At 57.7% G+C, this 19052-nt stretch overlaps 2 protein-coding genes across 7 annotated transcripts in view; one reads left to right on the top strand and one right to left on the bottom strand.

The window, feature by feature from the left end:
• The window catches only part of RPL38 (ribosomal protein L38), a 472498-nt gene that overhangs the window by 54970 nt on the left and 398476 nt on the right, over positions 1-19052 (bottom strand). Inside the window, exon 1 of one of the 6 annotated variants that reach the window (XM_069872272.1) lies at positions 1566-1575. The exons of the other annotated variants lie outside the window; for them this stretch is intronic. The gene's annotated coding sequence lies outside the window, so the exon portion shown is untranslated. Of the gene's footprint in view, positions 1-1565; positions 1576-19052 lie in introns of those variants that run through there. 6 annotated transcript variants of the gene reach the window in all.
• SDK2 (sidekick cell adhesion molecule 2) overlaps positions 8354-19052 on the top strand; it is a 52177-nt gene continuing 41478 nt past the window's right edge. The window contains exon 1 of the mRNA XM_069872244.1: positions 8354-8514. Within this exon, the coding sequence (XP_069728345.1) occupies positions 8436-8514 (79 nt within the window). The 5' untranslated portion in view covers positions 8354-8435. The remainder of the gene's footprint in view (positions 8515-19052) is intronic.

Here is a 19052-nt window from a genome sequence, read left to right on the forward strand (position 1 = left end):
GCTTGGATAAGAAACGGCGTGGCCAGCAGGTCCAGTGAGGTTCTTCTCCCTCTGTACTCAGCACTGCTGAGACCGCTCCTCGAATCCTGTGTTCAGTTCTGGCCCCTCACCACAAGAAGGATGTTGAGGCTCTGGAGCGAGTCCAGAGAAGAGCAACGAAGCTGGTGAGGGGGCTGAAGAACAAGAGGAGCGGCTGAGAGAGCTGGGGGTGTTTAGCCTGGAGAAGAGGAGGCTGAGGGGAGACCTCATTGCTCTCTCCAACTACCTGAGAGGAGGTTGTGGAGAGGAGGGAGCTGGGCTCTTCTCCCAAGTGACAGGGGACAGGACGAGAGGGAATGGCCTCAAGCTCCACCAAGGGAGGTTCAGGCTGGACAAGAGGAAAAAAATTTTCACGGGAAGGGTCATTGGGCAGTGGAACAGGCTGCCCAGGGAGGGGGTTGAGTCCCCTTCCCTGGAGGCGTTTAAGGGATGGGTGGACGAGGCACTGAGGGACATGGTTTAGTGTTTGATGGGAATGGTTGGACTCGATGATCTGGTGGGTCTTTTCCAACCTGGTGATTCTATGATTCTGTAAATTGGACCCAGCAGTTGGGTCCCTCTGCTTGTATTCCTTGAGGCTGTTTGGTGCAGGAAGAAATGTTTTGGTGGAGCAGCCTTGCCCCCATCACCTCACCACTGCATGGCCTCCGCTTCCTTTGCTAATTTTTAGTGAGTCAGCAGCTCCTGCGCAGCTATTCCACGGCTGCACGGGGTGACAATTGACAGCAAATCCCATCGACGGCCCCTTATTGAGTGTAATTACTTGGCAGGAACCAGCTGGAATCCATTTGCTGAGCGTCTGCGAGTTTGCCACCCCCTGGATCTCCTCGGGGTGATGCTGGGGGTGCAGTGACCCATGGTGCTGTGCCCCATCCCTCCAGCCCTTGGAGCTCCAGGGGGGAGCAGAGCAGAACCAGCTGAAGCAGAGAACCCAGCAGATCTGGTGGGCTTGGCATGGGGATGGGGCTGAGCAGAGACCCTCCTACCTGGGTCCCCCACAGCCTCAGTCCCAATCTGATTTTTGCGCTGCAGCACAGAGTAATTCACTTTGAGGTTTTCCTGCTGCTAACAGGATTGATTGAGGAGCTGGTAATTACATCTCCCTAAAATGCCCCTAGGGCTTTGTGGGAATGCAAGCCCGGGAGCAAATGGCTGGCGTTTGGGAAGGGGACTGGCTCTGGAAACACCGTGGAGTCACATATTCCCCTCCCAGTGTCCCCACTTGCACCCACTCCCCATTACCAGTTTAGCAGCACTGTAGCAACAGGCTCTGCCAGGCACCAGCGACTGCTCGTGCAGCCTGTGCTCTGTGTTATTTGTCATGCAAGTCTGTAAATATATTATTTACTATTTCTCCTATTCTTATCCATTATTTATCACCTAATCCTGTAGTGCTGGAAATCAGTGCTGCACCTGAAGCACTTCATGCTGGGAAATTGCCTGCTGGATGATGGAGATGTCCCGCAACGCTGAGCCAGGTGGGCAAGGCAAGGCAGAGGTGTGTGGGGCATGGACGTGGGGGGTTGACCTCCTGCCACCCTCTGGATGGTCCTGGGAAGCAGCTGGCCACTTTGGGGGTTTCTCTGTGGCTTCCTAATTAGATCACATCAAGAACCAATGTGTGCTGCATCCGTGGTCAAGCAGGAAGGAACCAGGAGGCAGGGTTGGCATCTCCCAGTGAGGATCCTGTCACACTATCAGGGATGGGGCTTGCCTCTTCCCTTGGTAATCATAGAATCACTAGGTTGGAAAGGACCCACTGGATCATCAAGTCCAACCATTCCCATCAATCACTAACCCATGCCCCTCAGCACCTCATCCACCCGTCCCTTAAATGCCTCCAGGGAAGGGGACTCAACCCCCTCCCTGGGCAGCCTCTGCTAGTGCCCAATGACCCTTTCTGTGAAAAATTTTTTCCTAATGTCCAGCCTGAACCTCCCCTGGCAGAGTTTGAGGCCATTCCCTCTCATCCTGTCCCCTGTCACTTGGGAGAAGAACCCAGCTCCCTCCTCTCTACAACCTCCTTTCAGGTAGTTGGAGAGAGCAATGAGGTCTCCCCTTAATGAGTAATAGTTTAATAAGTGGGGCAGCTGGGGGCTGCAGTCACTCCCTGCACACACCTGGAGGGATTTAACCTGCAGGTGGATTAAATCTGCTGGCTTAATGCAGATGAGTTAAATGAGCCTGATCCAGCAGTCCTGGGCTGAAGATGGTGGTGTTGTGGTCTGTGTTGCTGCTCTGAAATGCTGGTGGGGTAGAGAGTGCCTGGGTCACAGAATCACAGAATAACCAGGTTGGAAGAGACCCACTGGATCATTGAGTCCAACCGTTCCCATCAAAATGGGTCCTGTGTGAAGGCAAGAAAATGCTCGAGCGGAGCAGGAGCAAGCTGGCCCCTCTTGTGAGGTATGAGCAAAGGCTGGTGGGAACACACAAGGGGTGCTTTGGGGTCTGCTGCTTTTCTGCTTCTGCTCACAGGCACCCTGAGCTGTGGTGCTTGAGCAGTGCCCAGGCTGCAGAGCTCACGCGTGTACCTGTATGTGCTTCAGTGTAGTGACTGCAAAGGCAGGGATGCTGGGGAGAGTTTGATAAGATGTGATGTGTGCTGCTGAAAAGTGAGCCGGTGTCCTCCAGAGTCTTTTGCTTTTGGGCCTGGAGTGCCCAGCAAGAAAGCTGGGGTATGTGGGGAGCTAGGAATTGGATTTTTTTTTCTTATGCTTTGGCTTAGGGGAGTGGAGCTGGAGAGGCTCCTAGAACTCCTGCCCTGGCTCTGGTTGGTGTGTGGGGCTCTGCAGCGAGTGCCTTTAAAACCTCAATTCCTAGAAGCGTGTGATTAAGTGAGAGAGTTGGATATGGCCCCTAGCAAACTCAGCTGCTCCCCAGCTGCTGTTTTCCAGAAACGCTGGGGAAGGTGGCCTTTAAATGTTAAGAAATCATGTTAAAATGAACCAGAGCCTTAGTTTAAATTTTTAATCTCCTGATTTAAAAATCAGCCTTGAGGTCTGGGCTGCTGGTGGGCGGCTGCTGCTGCTGAGTGGGTGTTTCTGTGCTGGTGGTCTCAAGGCGTGGGGCCAGCATGGAGTTTGCTGTCACAAAGCCAGTGGTTGCACCTTCACACGGCAGAGCCAGCTTTCCCCATGGTTTATTTTGAGGGTTCCCATTGGCTCTTGTCAGCTATCAAAAAAAAAAAAAACCCCAAACGCGGCTTTACAGCATGGTAGAGGAGCAGTTGGTGTTTGAGAGCTGTGGGGTTCCTGGTCCCATAGCTGCAGCTTTAGATTGTTTTTCATTTGAAAATGCTTCTACTTCTTGGCACCTGCAGCCTCAAAGGTGCTCTGGAGGAGGGCTTGGCTGTGCAAGCCCACTGGGGAAGGAATCTGGGTATGGCGCAGCAGGAACAGCATTTTTCCCGCTGTGGGGATTGCAGACCCTCTTGCTTCAAGCAGCGTGTGGGGATCCAGCTGAGGTGTCCAACCTCCTGCTTTTTGCATGGGGGACAGCCCCCCCTGTGCCAGTGTGAGCTGTTCTTGCTGTGCTGCCCTGAGCTCCTTCGCAGCGCTGGCTGCGCTGTGGGAAGGCTGATAAAAGCTTTATGCTGGAGCAAAGGCTCCTGTTTGTGCTGGTTTCCCTGCTGGAGGATAGTTGCTGGGATTAATACCTCCTCTCTGCTCACATCTTCTGCTCGCCCATGGAGGGGAAGGTGTTCAGCCTGTCTTGGGGTGCTTAATTGGAGGTGGTTTGGAGCCAGAGAAAGGTTTAATGCTGGCAGTGTCTCTGCACCGCAGCAGGCTTAGGAGTCTGATGATGCTGTGTGTGCAAACCCTTGTGTTTGTGGGGAGCGTGGGGTGATTTGCTTTGGTAGAGATGGGTCTGAGCCCCCCCGAGTCCCACCCTACAGAGGTGGGAGATCCAGGCAGGGCTCCTCCTGCACTGGCAGCAGTGGTGGGGAAGCTGTGTTTTGCTTCTGGGGGGATGCTCATGATGCTACTGATGTGGTCAGCAGCGGAAGGAGCCCAGGTGAGCATGTCTGGGGAAGGGAAGTGCTGCTCAGGAACAGCCCCCTCATCCTGCAGTGGCTCATTGAGTTCTTGGTCCAATCTGCTGGATGGAACTGGTGGGAATGGAGGTGGAACCAAGTGGTGGCACCTGTGGGCAGCTCTCTATGGGAAGTTTCTGTCTTTTCTTGATGTGTTCCTCAACCACTACTCCCCAGGCAGAGAGCTAGCTCCTGCTCAGGAGCTCCTGGAATCCTGTAGGTATTGCTAGGGAGATGCCCTTGCTCTGCTTTCTGCCAGCTCAGAGCCCCCAACTCTGCAGCCCCAGCACTGAGCACAGGGATGTGTGGATTGGTCTCATCCAAGCTCAAAGGAAGATCTTAATTGGGCTGAGAAGCCCCAAGCAGCTGATGCTGGGAGAGAGCTCTGGAGAGCTCCTTTTGTGGTTCCTTCTTGCAGTATTTTTCTTGAAGACATCAAATATTTAAGATGCTTCTGTTCTGAGCTGGTTTGGAGGCCCCTTGCCCAGCATCCAGGGGCAGCATGAAGCCCTGTTTGATGCTTTTCAAGGGCAGGCAACTTCAGTTCTGCTGAAAATGGAGCGTCTGCCTGGGGGCTGGGAAGCTTCCCATGTGTCTTGTCCCATGCCTTCCTGGAGAGAGGGGACCTGTGCTAAGTCCAGACTTAAGAGAGGACTTAACAGATCAGAGACTGCTTGTGGCCTACAGCACCACCCTGAATTAACACCTGCCGGAGAGCTGATGTTTATGGAGAAATTACAACACCCCTTCCAATCTGAATTACAAAATGTACTGGGGAGCCTTGCTGCAGCCAGCTGGTTATCATCACCACCAGAAAAGTGCACTTTATTGCTAGTCTGGATAGGTCTGGCTTCAGCTTCTTCTGCCCGTGGGAGCTTGTTATACCTCTGTTTGTGAGGCTGCAGAACTTCTGTTATCCGATTTCTCTTCCTTGTGCTGGTGCTGACAACTTGTGGTTCCCTCTACCTTCCCTCTGATATTGGGGAAGGACTGAACTCCTGGAGTGTCTTGTGGGCAGCATTTCTGACCTCGCCTCTCCTTGCACTTCTCAGCCCCTTCCTGGAGCAGGGAGTTTGGAAGATTCTCAGTGCTCCCCACAGGATGCTGCTCTGGTGCTCAAGGAACAGTGATGTTGCTGAGAGAGCTGGTGCCTCATTCAGGGAAGATGAGGGAAGCTAAGGACAGCTGAAGGAAGCTCTTGGCTGTTGTCCTGCAGCCTTTGGATAATGCTGATGGTCCCCAAAGCGCCTGATATCCCAGCGAAGACTTTTACATTTCAAATAAAGCCTTGATCTTTTTTTGGAACTTGCCTTGGTTTCAGACAAGAGTTTTTAATTCAAGCCCAGCGACGCGTTTTGGGTTTGACTTTGATGCGCCCTCTTCAAGCAGGAGGCAAAATAACAGCTTTCAAATCTACAAATAGGCCTGAGGCAGCTTTCTGCTGCCCGCGGGGCCGATGCGGAGGCTGCGCAAGGCAAACCCCTCATTAGCTGAAGTCTCCAGCAGCAGCTGGTGGATGTGCTGGTGCTGTCATTGGGGGCTGGAGCCCTCTGTGCTGGGGATTTCTGGAGAGGAGCAAAAAAAAAAAAAACCCCAAACTGTGATGTGTACTTGGAGACTTGTTCATCTTCACCTCTTCCAGAAGAGTCTGAGAAGTGAGAGTCAAGCAGTGCAGCTGGTCTGTGTTCGTGCATTGTCACAATTCTCAGTGTAATTATAATCACCACTGCCCCAAATCATAGCTCAGAATTGGGATTCTCAGTATGTGATGTTGCTGGAGGGTCAGGCCAAAACTCATGGAAGGTGAAGAGATGCCCTGCGTGTGGCAGAGGTGACCCAGCAGCGCAGCCCTCGGGGTCACTGGGTTGGTGGCAATGTAGGTGCCACCAGAGCTTGCTGCCCTTTCCGATCCCAACGATGTGCCAGCATTGGATGGGGAAGCTCTTTGCTTTTCTACCTGCTCCTGGAAACAACTGTGGTTGCGTGCTGGAACTTGTTCCTGCTTGGATGGATTTGGAGAGCTTGTACAGAGCAGGCAGGGCTGTGCTGCTCGGGCTGGGAGGGGAGGGCAGGGCAGGCTCTGGTGGGAGCATTGCTGTGAGCTCAAAACTCATTCAGTCTGTAGGGTGACTGTAGGGAGCCGAGTACCTGTGCAAGTGGGTAATAAACAGCTTGCACCTTGGCAAGATTAATTGTAATAACCATAAATCAGTGCAGGCACTGAATTTATGGCCCTGGAGACAGGAATTCCTGTTCTGTATGGAACAAAACCCTGATTCCGCAGGAGCTTAGGAGCATGTTGAGCATTATTGCAGCTGCTCCCTGCTGCAGCACGTGTGTCAGTGCCTGAGGACTGGGATCCAAGCCCACCATGGGGTGCTGAGATCACCCCCGACAGGGCAGCTTTCCTCCCTGTGCTTGTTCCAGTTTGCACTGGGAAACACCCCCTCGAGGGGCGAGTCAGGATTACAGCCTCCCACAGCACATCGATCCCTGTCATCTCGGTTGAGAATGCCAGCCACGGAGCTGATTAATGCTGGGGTGGGCAAGTGCTGGGTTATTGTTCAGTCTCCCTTCAAGAGGTCGATGGGAAATTTGGCAGTAGCTCTCCGAATAAGCGATGTGCACACCGGCGTTGTCCCCCCAAGGACTGTGTGTGATTTACACGTGAGCGCGTATGATGTAGTGGAAACGCACACCGGTGCCTGGGCACTAACGCTGGCGGTTGTATCGATGCTTATGGGAGCGTGTTCCCTCTGTCCCTGCCCCGATTTGACCTGGAGGCGCTGGGCCTAGCTTCAGGCTAATCTGCTCACGCTTTCCTTTCGCCCTGATCCTTGTAGGTCTCGTGGCTCAGAGGCAGCGTGTGTGCTCAGGAGGCTGATCCAACGTTCAGGGTGGATATTTCCTTCTGTACAGATGGTGTAGGTCCTTGGGTGTTAATGCTCACTAGCAGCCCTGAACTGCTCTCCCCCGGCAAATACAAGGCATGATGCTAGCATAAAGCACAGATACCCTTGAAGGTTGTGCATTCAAAACTTGATCCTGTTGGGAGATCGAGGTTTGAGGAGCTGCAGTATCAGGCCTGAAGAGAGTGTATTATTAGAGAGGTGCTAGTGGCTCATCTGTGGGGTTAGAGCTTATTTTTTGAGAACCCCAAAATGTTTATTTGTTGCGATAATCTAGTGGCAACGAATCATAGAATCACCGGGTTGGAAGAGACCCACCGGATCACCGAGTCCAACCATTCCTATCAATCACTAAACCATGTCTCTGAGCACCTCGTCCACCTGTCCCTTAAACCCCTCCAGGGAAGGGGACTCAACCCCCTCCCTGGGTGCTTTTTGAGCTACCTTGGGAACGTGCTGCATCCCCATCCCAGGTGCTGATGCTTTGAGAGGAGAGGCTGATGCTGTTAGAGAGGTGGGGGGAGTGTGGGGCGGCTCCAGGCACTCGGCCAGGCGAAAGCTGCCGAGCGGAGCTGCTGCTTTCCCAGTCGGGGGGCTGCGAGGAGCGGGGGATGCTCCTGCCGCGCCCGCTCCCCCCCGCGGCTCCGTGCGCGCCCGTCCGCGGCCGCTGGGTAGCGCTCAGAGCAGCGCCGTCTCCCCGCCTCCCCGGCTGGGGCTGCCCCCGGCTCCGCCGAGCCCCGCCGCCGTCGCTCACTCGGCCGCCGAGACGCGCAGGAGGAGCGAGGAGCCGCCCGGAGCTCCGACAGGGGTCGGCGCGGCGCCGCCTGCCCGCCCGCCGCGCCCCGCCGGCGGCTGCGAGCAGGACCCCGCGCCGCCCCGCGCCCCGCCGCACTTTCCCCGCTCCCACGCGGGGGCCGGGGCGCACCGGGAGGCAACGGGGGGAAAAACCCCCTTCCCTCCCCACGTCGCTTGGAGCCGCCGAGGCGGGGATGTCCCCAAGCAGGGACTGAGCGCTGGGGAGGGGCCGCCTGCCGCCCCCGGACCCCAAACTTTTTCAGTTCGGCTCCGGGAGCGGCGGGGACCGAGCCACCGTGGTGCCCGGGGTGGGTGGGAGCGCAGCCCTGCGCTTCTTCCACTCCCCTTGCCGAACACAGCGGCTAGGGAGGGGCTCCGGATCTGGGGGTCCCGGCTCCACGCGTCCCCGGGGAAGTGGCAGACGGTGGGGAGCCGGCCGCGGACTCCCCCTGCCCCGTGAGGAGCCTTTCACCCCATCATCTTCGCTTCCCCCGCATCGTCTTCGCCTCCCACTGAGCCGCGCTGCTTGCGGGGGTCCCTGCGCCGGAACCCCGAGGACGCCGCGGTACCCGGGCAGCAGCGGGAATCGGTGCCGCAACCTCCCGGATTATAAAGTCGGGGAAGTTGGACCCTCCCAGCCCCGTCTCGGCGGAGCCATGGCCCGGCTCGGGGGCTGGGGGCTGCTGTGCTTCGCGGTGCTCGCCCTGCCTGGTCCCCCGGGAGCCGCCGCTCAAGGTAAAGGGGGATGCTGGGGGGGAGCATCTTCGCTCTGGTGCTGGAGATGGAAGGGTTAGGGGGGTGCCAGCCCTGTGCCCCTCAGCCAAGCCTCTCCCCACCCTTTGTGCCAGGGACCGAGGTGGCCCCGGAGCTGCTTTCGTGGGACAAAACGGCGGGGATGGGGTTGGCGAAGAGACCCCGCAGCCTGCGATCCGCCGGCGCTCAGCGGGAGCGAGCAGCACGGGGGCTGCTCTGCCTCCTCCTTTCTCCTGCCCCAGAACTGCCCCCAGGCTGGGGATGGAGAGGAAAATGTTGTATAGGGCAGAGACTGCCTTGGACCACTTTTCGAAGGATGGGGTGGCGGGGTGAAAGCACCCATGTCGCTTCTTCCCGGGGGGCTCCCGTTGCCCCACGAGACCTGGGGTGCAACTTTGGGGAGCAGCTCTTGACCTCGTGTTGGTCCCATAGACCTCCAGCTGGCTGGGTGGGGGGCTGGGGCTGGAGGGGGGGGGTCTGCAGCCTGAACCCCCGTGTGTGCCTGGGGCTCCCTGTGCACCCAGCCTCCCCGTGGGGTGAGGCAGCACCGCGGGGCGAGCCGCTCTCTGCTCATCACCTCCAAGGCTCTGGCACAGCACAGTCTGTTTTTAGCAGCTCCGCTACCCGAGAGGGATGCACAAATAGTCTGTGGCGCTTTGGGGTGCGTCTGGGGTTCAGAGATAGCAGGGGGACCCTGGGGTCCCATCCCCTCCCCAGCAACACAGCTCCCGGCTGGCAGGGCTACAGCACGGCTGCCTCTGTCCCCACTGCTTGGATCGAGCGGATCCAGGCTGCGAAATGGGGATGGGGGGACGATACAATGGGGTGAAGTGCCAGGGGTCCTTGCCTGCGACATTTCTTGCCCTTGTTTCCAGCAGCAAGCGGAGCCAGAAGTCCCTGTGTGCTCCCGTCCTCCCGCTCCCCCTGAGCCTCCCCCAGCACTGCTATAATTTCTCAGTAATTAAGTTCAGAACATAACATCTAAAGCGGCAGTATATTATCCGGGCAGGCCCTGTGTGGGGAGCTGTGAAGGTCTCTTTGATTGATTCACTCCCTTGCTGAGTTTCTCTTCTCCTGGCTGGCGTCTCCGGCTGGCGGGTCTCCTGTGGTCTGTTTGTTCCCTGCCTGCAGGATGGGCTCCTGATGTGACCCAATCTCCTTCCATTTGCCTGTGGGGCTCCGCAATCTTGCTGTGAGGTGGAAGATGTGGGGCTGTTGGCGCTTCAGCCCTCGGGAGCGGTGAGGGAAGGGGCTTTGCTCCCCTCTCCTGGTGCGGAATCGAAGCTTTGTAGCTTCAACTCCTCGTGGGCAGCGTGGCATTGGTGTCTGGCCCCGATGCTGCGTCGCAGCCACCGGTGAGCGTGAGCGGCGGCTCCCACAGCGAGGGGAGCGTTGCCAAAGCCTGGCACGTGCCCGTCTCCCTCGCTGCAGGCGGCACCGGGGACACGCTGGCTGGTGATTCTTGCCTTCGGCCTCTGGCTCCCGTGTGGCGAGCAGGGCACCCCTGCAGGGCTGGCAGCGGGCGCAGGCAGCGCTTTATACTGGTGTTATTGATTCCGGCTGCCCAAGAAAAATGGGATCAATAGAGAGGGGGAGGAGAGGAAGCGATGGGACGAGACCTCCCCAGCCAGGGCGCGGGGGCTCCCTGGGCACAGGATGAGACGCTTTAATACCTGCAGTTGGTAAAACAAAGGTCCCTCGCCACTGGGGAGAGAGGGGATGGAAGCTTAATTACAGCCCGTCTGTGCTGTGTAATTATTAATTACCCGTGGCAAAAAATAACTTATTGATTAGGGGCCTCGCGCTAATTACCCGGAGCTGAATGCAGTGCTGGGTGGAAGGCTAATCAGTCAGCGCCGCCTGGGCTGGAGCTGTGTCGCAGTGCGACCCGTGCTGGGGCTGAGCACCGGTGCCAGGGCTTGGGGGGCAGAGGAAGCCCACCACTGCTAGCCCTGCCTGTGTCTGCAGCAAAGGTGCTTGTGGCTGATGGAGCAAGACAATAAGGAGCCACTCAAGAGAGCAGGTTGGGTGCCCAGGGGTCCAAACGCTTCCCTCCTCACTTCTTGTAGGCTTTGTGACCCCCAGGGATGCGGTTTTCCCCATCCAGAACTGGGGGCACAGCACCTCTAATGGGATTGAGGAGGCTGTAGCCAGTCCCAGGAGGGATTTGGGAGGCTTAAGGTTCCAGATGGGATTTGGGGCAGGCACCCGAGATGGGCAGCTTCCACCAAAGAGGCTTATTAGAGGCTGGAGTGGGGGAGTGCCAGCATCTTGTGGCACCCACGTGTGGTGCTTGGGCACGTCCGCATGCATGGAGCCTTGTGGGGCTGAGAGAGAGGAGGATGGTGCCCTGCTCCTCCCTGGGGATGTGGTGCTGGTGAGAGGCTGAGGTCAGGGTGCTGCCAGTGCCCTCTGTGCCACCAGCAGCAGGAAAGGGATGGCCGAGCGTGGGTGTCTCCTGCCCTGGCTCCCCCTTCTCCACGAGTGCAGCTGGCACATTAGCTGGTGGCCTTGTGCAAGGTTCTGGCTCGGGAAGGAAAGTGGCTTTTAGGGGAGAGGAAGGGAAGATTAAAATTTGATGCTGCTTTGGAAGCCATTAGTGACCAGGCACAGCAATGAAATTTTGATGACTGGATAACTGTAAGTGGAAGAGGGGTACAGTCCGATCCCAGGCAGCCTGTGTCACCGTGATCTATTGCTGTGCTTGGTGCCCTGGCTGGTCCCCAAAGGTTTGGGGTGCCAGTTATCCCAGGCACCACAGCACTGGGCTGGGCTACTGTGCCCACGGGCTGGGAGCTGATTCCCTAGGGGAGAACAGGCAGGATGAGGGCTGCTAGCAGGGAGGAAGGAGAGCTGTGGGCTCATACCAACCTCTGCTGACTGGAAATGCCAGAGAAGCTGGGGACACATCATTGGGCTGGGGTAGCTGGCGGTGACAGAGTGGCTCCTGCCCTGGTGGCAGTGCCAAGTGCTGGTTGTCCCTCAGTGATGGGGATTAGGCTGTGGTGGCATTTCCACTGAGCAGGAGCAAATGAAAGAGCTGGAGGAGAGAGGAGGGAAGGAGGGAGGCAGGTGGATGCAGGTCGCTTGGTGAACCTGGGAAAATGCCAGTAATTAAACCTGGGAGGAAGGAGGCTGGCTCACGGGGTGCTCATGGGGATGTGATGAGGATTGACCCTGTGTCTGCATTTGCAGGTCTCTCTGAACCGTGTCCTTGTCCATAGCCTGTGCCTGGATCTGGCTCCTGCCTGGGGATGAGCTCCAGCCACAACGCGTGTTACTGTAGTCTCTATGCAAACTCTTTGTGGGTGCATTGATGTTTTGCAGCAGCGCAGGCTCAAACCGGGGTGCAGAGCTGTGTTGGGAGGAAAACCCTTTGAATGCTGTGTCCTAGCTGGTCCCAGTAAGCACCAGGTCCCCTCACCTCTGAGCCTTTGTTACCTCCCTGAGCTTGTTAGCGAGTTGTGTGTCACTGAGTGAAAAATGGTCAGTGCCTGGCCACTGAAAAATATGCTGCTGTCAGTGGTGATGTGATCGTGCTAACGAAGGGTGATCTGAGCCCTGTGGTGGTGCTGGGGCTGGTGTGTGGGCACAGGATGGTGTGGAGGGGCTGGTGGCCGTGGTGCTCTGCTGATGCCGCACGGCTTCTGTGTGTGACACAGGACACTGGCTTTCTGAAGCACCCGTGGGGACCTGGCAGCCTTGTGATGCTGGGGGCAAAAGGGTATCCTAGGACCTCGCAGGGGAAGGGAGATGTTTTTCTCCTTTGCCACAGGGGTAGTGTTGCTTGGAGTTGCTGGAGAGGGCATGGGGCCAGGGTTGCTTGAAGTGGCTGGCAGTGTGGTGTCAGAGCCAGCAGCCTCCCTTATCCCCAGGGATGTTGTTTTGTTTTGGGGTTCCCATCCTCTGCATCCCCTGTCTCCGGAGGTAGTGCTGGACTCGGGGTGCATTCCTGGAATCTTTTGCCCCCACCAACAGGCAGGAATGTTGTAGCAGAGCCTCCCTGTCTTGCTGGATCCTGGCATCTCTCACGCCCTGGGCATGCTGGCAATGCCGCCTGTGCAAGCACTGCCCACAGCATCCTCTCCGTGGGGCTGGGGACCAGCTGTCAGGGTGTGTCCCCCCACTTCCTGGGCTGCTTTGGGGGTGTGCATCCCCCTCCCTGCTCCCAGCGATGCGTTAGTAGTGTGTGTGTGTGTCCCCTGGCTTTCAGCACTGCTTTGGGAGCACATCTTTCCTCCCAGCATTACTTTGAGGGTGCTCCCAGTGCTGCTTTAGGGGTGCTGCCCCCAGGGATGCTTCGCCTTCCTACCCTTCTCCCCTGCTGACCACCTGCCTGTGCCCGGGGAATGCAGGGGCCCCCTCAGCCGCCCCCTCCCCTTGCCCCCAGCCCTGCAGGGTGCAGGAATTCCTGCCCATGGAAAGCCATACCGGGCTCGTGTTGCTTGGGAACTGGGTAACCTGATCCCTGGGAACGGGGCCGAGGGCAGGGGACATTCCCGGGCTGCAGCTGGTCCCCAGCCCCCTTTGTCTCCCCAGTCTGCCAGAGCGACAGCGCCCCTGCCTTTGGCCCCCCAGGAATGGAGACTTGGGGCGCGGGGGGCTCTCAGCCATCCCTGGGGATGCTGTGACCGGCAGCTGTCGGCTGCTCTGGATTGTCACCTCCCTGTGCGGATCAGTGTCACCTCCCAGCCAGCAGCCACTGTGGGCACTGGGACCAGCAGCTGGGCATCCTGGCTAACAGCAGGGATGGCGTGGTGGCCATTCCAGGAATGCCAGGGCTGCCAATGCCACCCTCCCTGGCAGCAGTTGTTGTTCCCATCATCCACCTCAAGGCTGGTTGTCCTGAGCATGCCAGGAGCTCCCTTTCCCCACTGCACAGTAGTGGGGAAACTGAGGCACATGGCAATGGGTATGGTGGGAAAGGGGACTGGGGTGTGGTGGTGGCTGGTGTCTGGCTGCCCTGTGTGCACAGGCACATGCGAGCGGCTCTGTCTGCTCTCATCAATCATTGCCTGCCCCTGCCGAGGTGCCGAGGCTCCCAGCGTAGGGAAACCTTGATGAGTTTGACCATTAGCAGAAAGAAATGGCTGAGCTAATTTTAGCTGTGATAGTTAATTGCTTTTTTGCACTGCTGGGTGAGACAACAAACTGCAAGTCCTCATCTGTAACCTTGAGCCCTCTTGGCTCCACGCAGCAGCGATGCCCGGGTACTGCTGGGGCGAGGAGTGGGGTGTGGATTCATCTGTGGGAGTGCTGATCCCTGGAGGGGTTTCTCCAGGATGCTTGAGTTGGTGTGTGATGCTGGCAGGGGTTGGGGGTGCCTGGCAGAGTCCTGCAGCCCTGCCTTGCAAGGGCAGGTGTCCCTTGTGCCTCTTGGAGTTGGGGACGCGTGTGGCGTGCAGGGGAGCTTGGGCTGTTCCCTGCAGTCAGTGGGAGGCTCAGGCCGTGGGGTAGAGCCCCCCAGAACTTGGCAGCACGACTGTATTCCTGGCACACGACACGTCAATGAAGGGAAATGCTATTTTTAGAGCTACTTCATTGATCAGGGTGTGTGTGCCCGCTCCTGGGCATGTGAATTGCTAGAGCTAGAGGGCATTTCCCCCCAGGAAGAGCACAGGCTAGGGACCCACATGCACTCTTATCCCATCTCTGCAGGGCTGGGGTGCGTTTCCCAAGATGGTTGGAGGAGCCTGTCCCTCTGTCCCCCTCCTGCAGGACCATCCTGCCCCAGCACATCCCAGTTCACTGTCTGTGAGCTGCCACTGGGTGAGGAGACCAGGCTGAATCTAGGGCACAGGCTGGGTGTTAACTCGGTTTTATGGGGTCATTTATGCGCCTTATTCATCCCTTCTGGGAAACTGGATCGTCCTAGTGGGGAGCAATTGAGCGCTGGGCTCTGCATGTGGCTGTCGCTGAGCACTTGCCTGTGGGTCTCGTCATGGTGAGATGCTCAGTGCATCCTTTCCTCCTCTTCCTCCTTGCCTGGGATTGGGCCCTGGGCTCATGCTGAGAGCTTGAGGGAAGGCGAAGGGGAGTAGGTCCTTCACATGTCCAGCATCCCCATCTCCCAGTAGCCCATGAAGGTCTTGACTGGGGACGATGCAGGGCTGGAAGCTGGTTATGGACATGCTGCCGTGGGGCCGGGATGGATGGATGGATGGAGGGGGCTGGGGCTCAGCGGACACAATAGCTCTGGTTTCAGCAACCCGCCTCCTGAATTCCTGAAAAACAGCTGATGGCCGTGAAGGGGGATGAAATTGGATTAGCCGCTGTTTCCAAAGGGAGTGCGTCCTGCCGAGCTGGACAATGTGCCCGCCGTGTCCTCTCTTCGTGCCTTGGTGTGCCGGCCATGGTGCGCAGGGGCTTGGCGCTGGCTCCCTGGGGCTGGGGTGGTGCCTCCTGCCCTGGCTGTCCGTGGGGGGATTGGGCTCTGCACAAGCTCCTGGAGGACCTTGCAGAGGGTTGGAGACCCTGGGGTAGAGTGGGGAACCCAGAGGGGAGCCATGGTTCAGCTTCTCACGCTGCAGTGGTACGGAGAAGGTCCTGGGGGACCTTGCACAGGAGCTCGGGGCTGTTCCACCCCACCAAGCAGCAAGTTTGGGTGCCCAACCTGCAGCACCACAGCCAAAATGGGCGAGCAAACCTTCTGGTGTGAGGGGTTCTGCAGGGGAGGTGCCTGCTGGCTCATGGTGGGTGCTGGAGATGGGGTGTGCAGGGGACCAGGGAAAAGCGTCTTGGGACAGGAACTGTGTGTGGCCCCAGCTGCAGCGCTGTTGGGGTGTGTGCGTGCGCAGTGCTGCGCTCAGTGGAGTGAATTGATATTTATTTTGATAATGAGTTCTCAATGCGTTCACAAACTAATAAAATCAACTCATTAGGGTGCTATGTTTAATTCAGAGCTTTGCTGTTCGGAAAACCCTCTCTGCTGGCTTCTGGGAAGCCCTCAGCACCTGACCTTTGCCTGCACACACGGGCTGCTAGGGGAGGAAGGTGATGGGTGCCTTCATCTCCCTATTTTCTCCGTTTTCCTTGCTTGCATGGTGGAATGAAGGGCTGGAAGGGCAGTGGGAGGGAGCAGAGCTGTGCAGTGGAGGGTGGAAACAAGGCACATGCAGTGAGCAGGGGCAATGAGCTGCCAGCATGCTTCACCTGGGGCGGTGGTGGAGTCTCGCTCGCTTGGCTTCTCCCCATAAGCTTCACGTCAGGCTGGGCAGCAGCGCTGGCTTTGCTGCTGGAATCGCTGCCCTGGCGTCGCAGCGTTGACTGGAAAAGCCCCTCTGGCTGGGAGAGCCACAAGTGTGTAAATATGTGCAATGACCAGAGTTTGCTTCTCTGCCCTGGAAATTCAGAGCTGTCATGGATGGCTGGGGGAGGATTGCCAGACTGAGTTATTCCTGTCCTCCATCTATGAACAGGGGGGTGTCTGGAGAGGAAAAGCTCTGGAAAAGGCTTTTTCCAAGGAAAATTTGTGTTCTCTGTCATGCCACAGCTATTTATGTTCCAAGCGAGCAATGCAATGACTAATTAATACTCAGGAAAAAGGATGTCTGGGCAGCACCCCAGTAAATCGGTGAGTGCCTGGTGCCTGCTGGCTCGGACCCGTGCCACGGGGTGCGGGATGGTGGCTGCCAGCGCCTTCGTCCTGCTTGCCTCGGAGGGGTGGGGAGCTGGCAAAGTGTTTTCCATCCCGTGGGGCTGGTGACTTAATTGTGTCAGTGCCATGGGAAAGGCTGAGTGGGGTTTTTCTTGTGGTTTCTGTCTTCTGTTTTTCTTTCCCTGCTGTATTTTTTTTTTTTCAATTGGGAAATGCTGCTGTGTTGAGATTCTTGCAATGAGCCTGGAAAGCGGCTGTTTGTCTGTTTGCGAGGGCGGTTGCAGGATGAGGGCTGTGCTGAGCATCCTAGGAGATAAAGGGGCAGCAGGAACTTGGGGACAGCGAGGCAGGGGACAGAAGTGACATCCCAGGTGCTGTTGGGGCTCCGGTGGTGGCTTTGCTTTCCCATGACTCCTTGGCTGTAGTGGCTCCAGGAGCTACTACAGGAGCCCTCCAGGAATACCTGAGGACACACTCAACGTGTTCCATGGGGTCAAATCCAGCCTGGAGCTGTGCTGTGCTGCCCTGGGCTTGTGCCATCCATCTCATCCAGTGCTGGGGTTGGGGTCCAAGCTCCCTGCTTTGCTCAGCAGTTGAGTGTGAAGCCCGTTCCTGCCAAACCCTCACAGGGAAGCTCTGATCTGGGCTGTAAAGCCTTTGGTGATGGGGCTGGAAAGGGTCCCTCCAAGGCTATGGAAAAGATGAGTGTTCATACCCTCTTCTGCCTGGAGATTGTTTGGCTGGTGGCTGTGCAGGGTCTGGTGGTGATGTCTGTCTGTCCTTCCCCTTCTCGCCTTTGGTGTTATCTCTTGGGAAAACTGGCCATGGGATCTGGCCCCTCTCTGGCAGAGCCCTAATGGCCTTGAGTAACTCTCCGGGTGTCCGTGACTCACAGCAGTGACCCAGATACAGCAGAGCTGTGCAAGCGTGAGGTCGGGAGGATCTGAGGCACTGAAAGGAGTTTGCTAGGAAAGGAGTTTCAGCCAGAATCTGGAGCTCATTAAACATCCCTGGCTGATGATGGGGCTGTCTCCTGCTTGGGGACAGGGTCACTGCAGCCTGGGGTGGTGTCTGGCTGTGCCACGCAACTGGGCAGCCCTGGGGCCACAGCCCCAGGCTGGGGGGACACCACTGCTCCTGTCCTCCCAGGACCATCCATGCGTGGCCCTTGTGCTCATGTGTCTGGGTTTGGAGCCCCCTTTGGGGCAAAGTTTCTGGGGTCTGTGTGCTCAGGGCCAATCGTGGGGGTCCTTAAGGACTGTATGATGCTGGAGAGCACAGAGCTCTGCTTGTTGGCCCCTTGGGCTCAGGGGCTGGGAACACACAACGGTGCCATGTGTACGTCTGTTTGAGGTTTCCCGTGAGGGGAAGTGTTATTTTTTCCAGTCGGCGTGGGCAGAGGGGCTGGGTGTGCGAGGGCAGGCAGGGACGGGCAGGCACACAGTCCCGCTCTGTTCCAAACCACGGGGCTGAATGAGATGCTGTTCCCCAGCCAGGGCTGACGTCTCTCCCTTGGCTCCGAGAACATCTTGAGCCTTACCTGGCCCACGTTGGCACCGGGATACACCCAGGCTGGGTTCCCAGTGCTGCAGGGCTGGGTGCTTAGAGCTGTGGTAATTGTGGGAGCTGAGAGGGGATGATGCTAGCACTCTGCTGCAATGGGAGATTGGTCTCCAGGTTTGGGACCCTTTGGTGGCTGTGGACACACGCTGGGGGTTGTTTGGGGAAGGGACTGCCAGGATGAAACCACAAAGGGAGCTAGCATCACCTCCAGCGCTGCTACACGAGAAGGAAGGTCCTGAGCAAGCACCGTGGTGCTGCTGAGCTCCATGTCCATTTTGCAGACACCCCCTGTGGCAGGGGACCGTGCTCACCCCTCCCAGTGTGCCCTGTCCTGAGGGGTTCAGCCAGACTTGGCAAAGCTGCTGGCTCAGCCGATGGCCCGCTGAGCCCTCCAAGAACCTGGCTGCGGAAGAGGAGCTTGTTATGGAGCCATCCTGCTTTTAATTAACAAATTAAAATCCTAGTTAACAATCCAGCCCCAGGGCTGTTGGAGGCTGGGAGAAGCTGGAGCGTTTGTTATGGAAACAGCAGTTAATTAACAAATAAATAAATAAGGATGAGCCTGGAGACAGATGCAGGAGGTGGAAGGGGAGATGGCAGTGTGGTTGGGGTGTCCATCCATCTGTCTGTCCTACGAGGTGCTATGGCCTCGGTGGGCAGTGCCAATCCTGCTCAGAGCTGCTGGGTGCAAGGGCTGGATCCTGCCTCACGCTGGCTGTGCCATTTCTGGGGCATCTTGCCTGGATCTGGGGCTCCTGCTCTCTGCCTGGGCTTTGCTGAGAGCTGTTGGCCCCAGAAATCACACCCGCTGCCTCTTCCCTGACCCCGAGCACAAGAAATGCTGCAGTGGAGCTCTAGCAGAGATGGATGAAGTGTGACATGGACACAACTGCTGTGCAGTTTGCAGGTGACGCTGGTGCTGGGCACTGTGCGAGGAGGTGGTGGGTGTCCTCGCTGGGCTGCTCTGTGCACCCCTGGAGTCAGGGATGGCTGTGGACCCCATCGGTGTCCCCTTTGTCCTGGGATGGGTCTGGGCAGGGGGATTTGGGCAGCTCCTCTGGGGAGGGGGGTGCTGCAGCCGTGTCCTGCAGTGGTCAGCTTGCATTAACCTCAGGGCTGTCACCGAGAGCCCCGAGCCAGTGCCTGCTGCCAGCAGGGATTGTCGCCTCGGGTGGGTGCTGACAGGGACGTGCGGGGGCTCAGGGTCACTGTGTCGCTCCCCGAGGCGCTGGTGGTGCCCGAGGTGGTGAGTGTCGCCCTGTCTCGCTGCTGGCACCGAGGGCAGAGGTGGCTGTGGGGACTGATGTGGGGATGTGACTTTGCTGCCAGTCCATGATGGGTCCTGCAGGGCTTTTGTATG

The sequence above is a fragment of the Phaenicophaeus curvirostris genome, chromosome 19 (genome assembly GCF_032191515.1).
Source record: "Phaenicophaeus curvirostris isolate KB17595 chromosome 19, BPBGC_Pcur_1.0, whole genome shotgun sequence".
Lineage (NCBI taxonomy): Eukaryota > Metazoa > Chordata > Aves > Cuculiformes > Cuculidae > Phaenicophaeus > Phaenicophaeus curvirostris.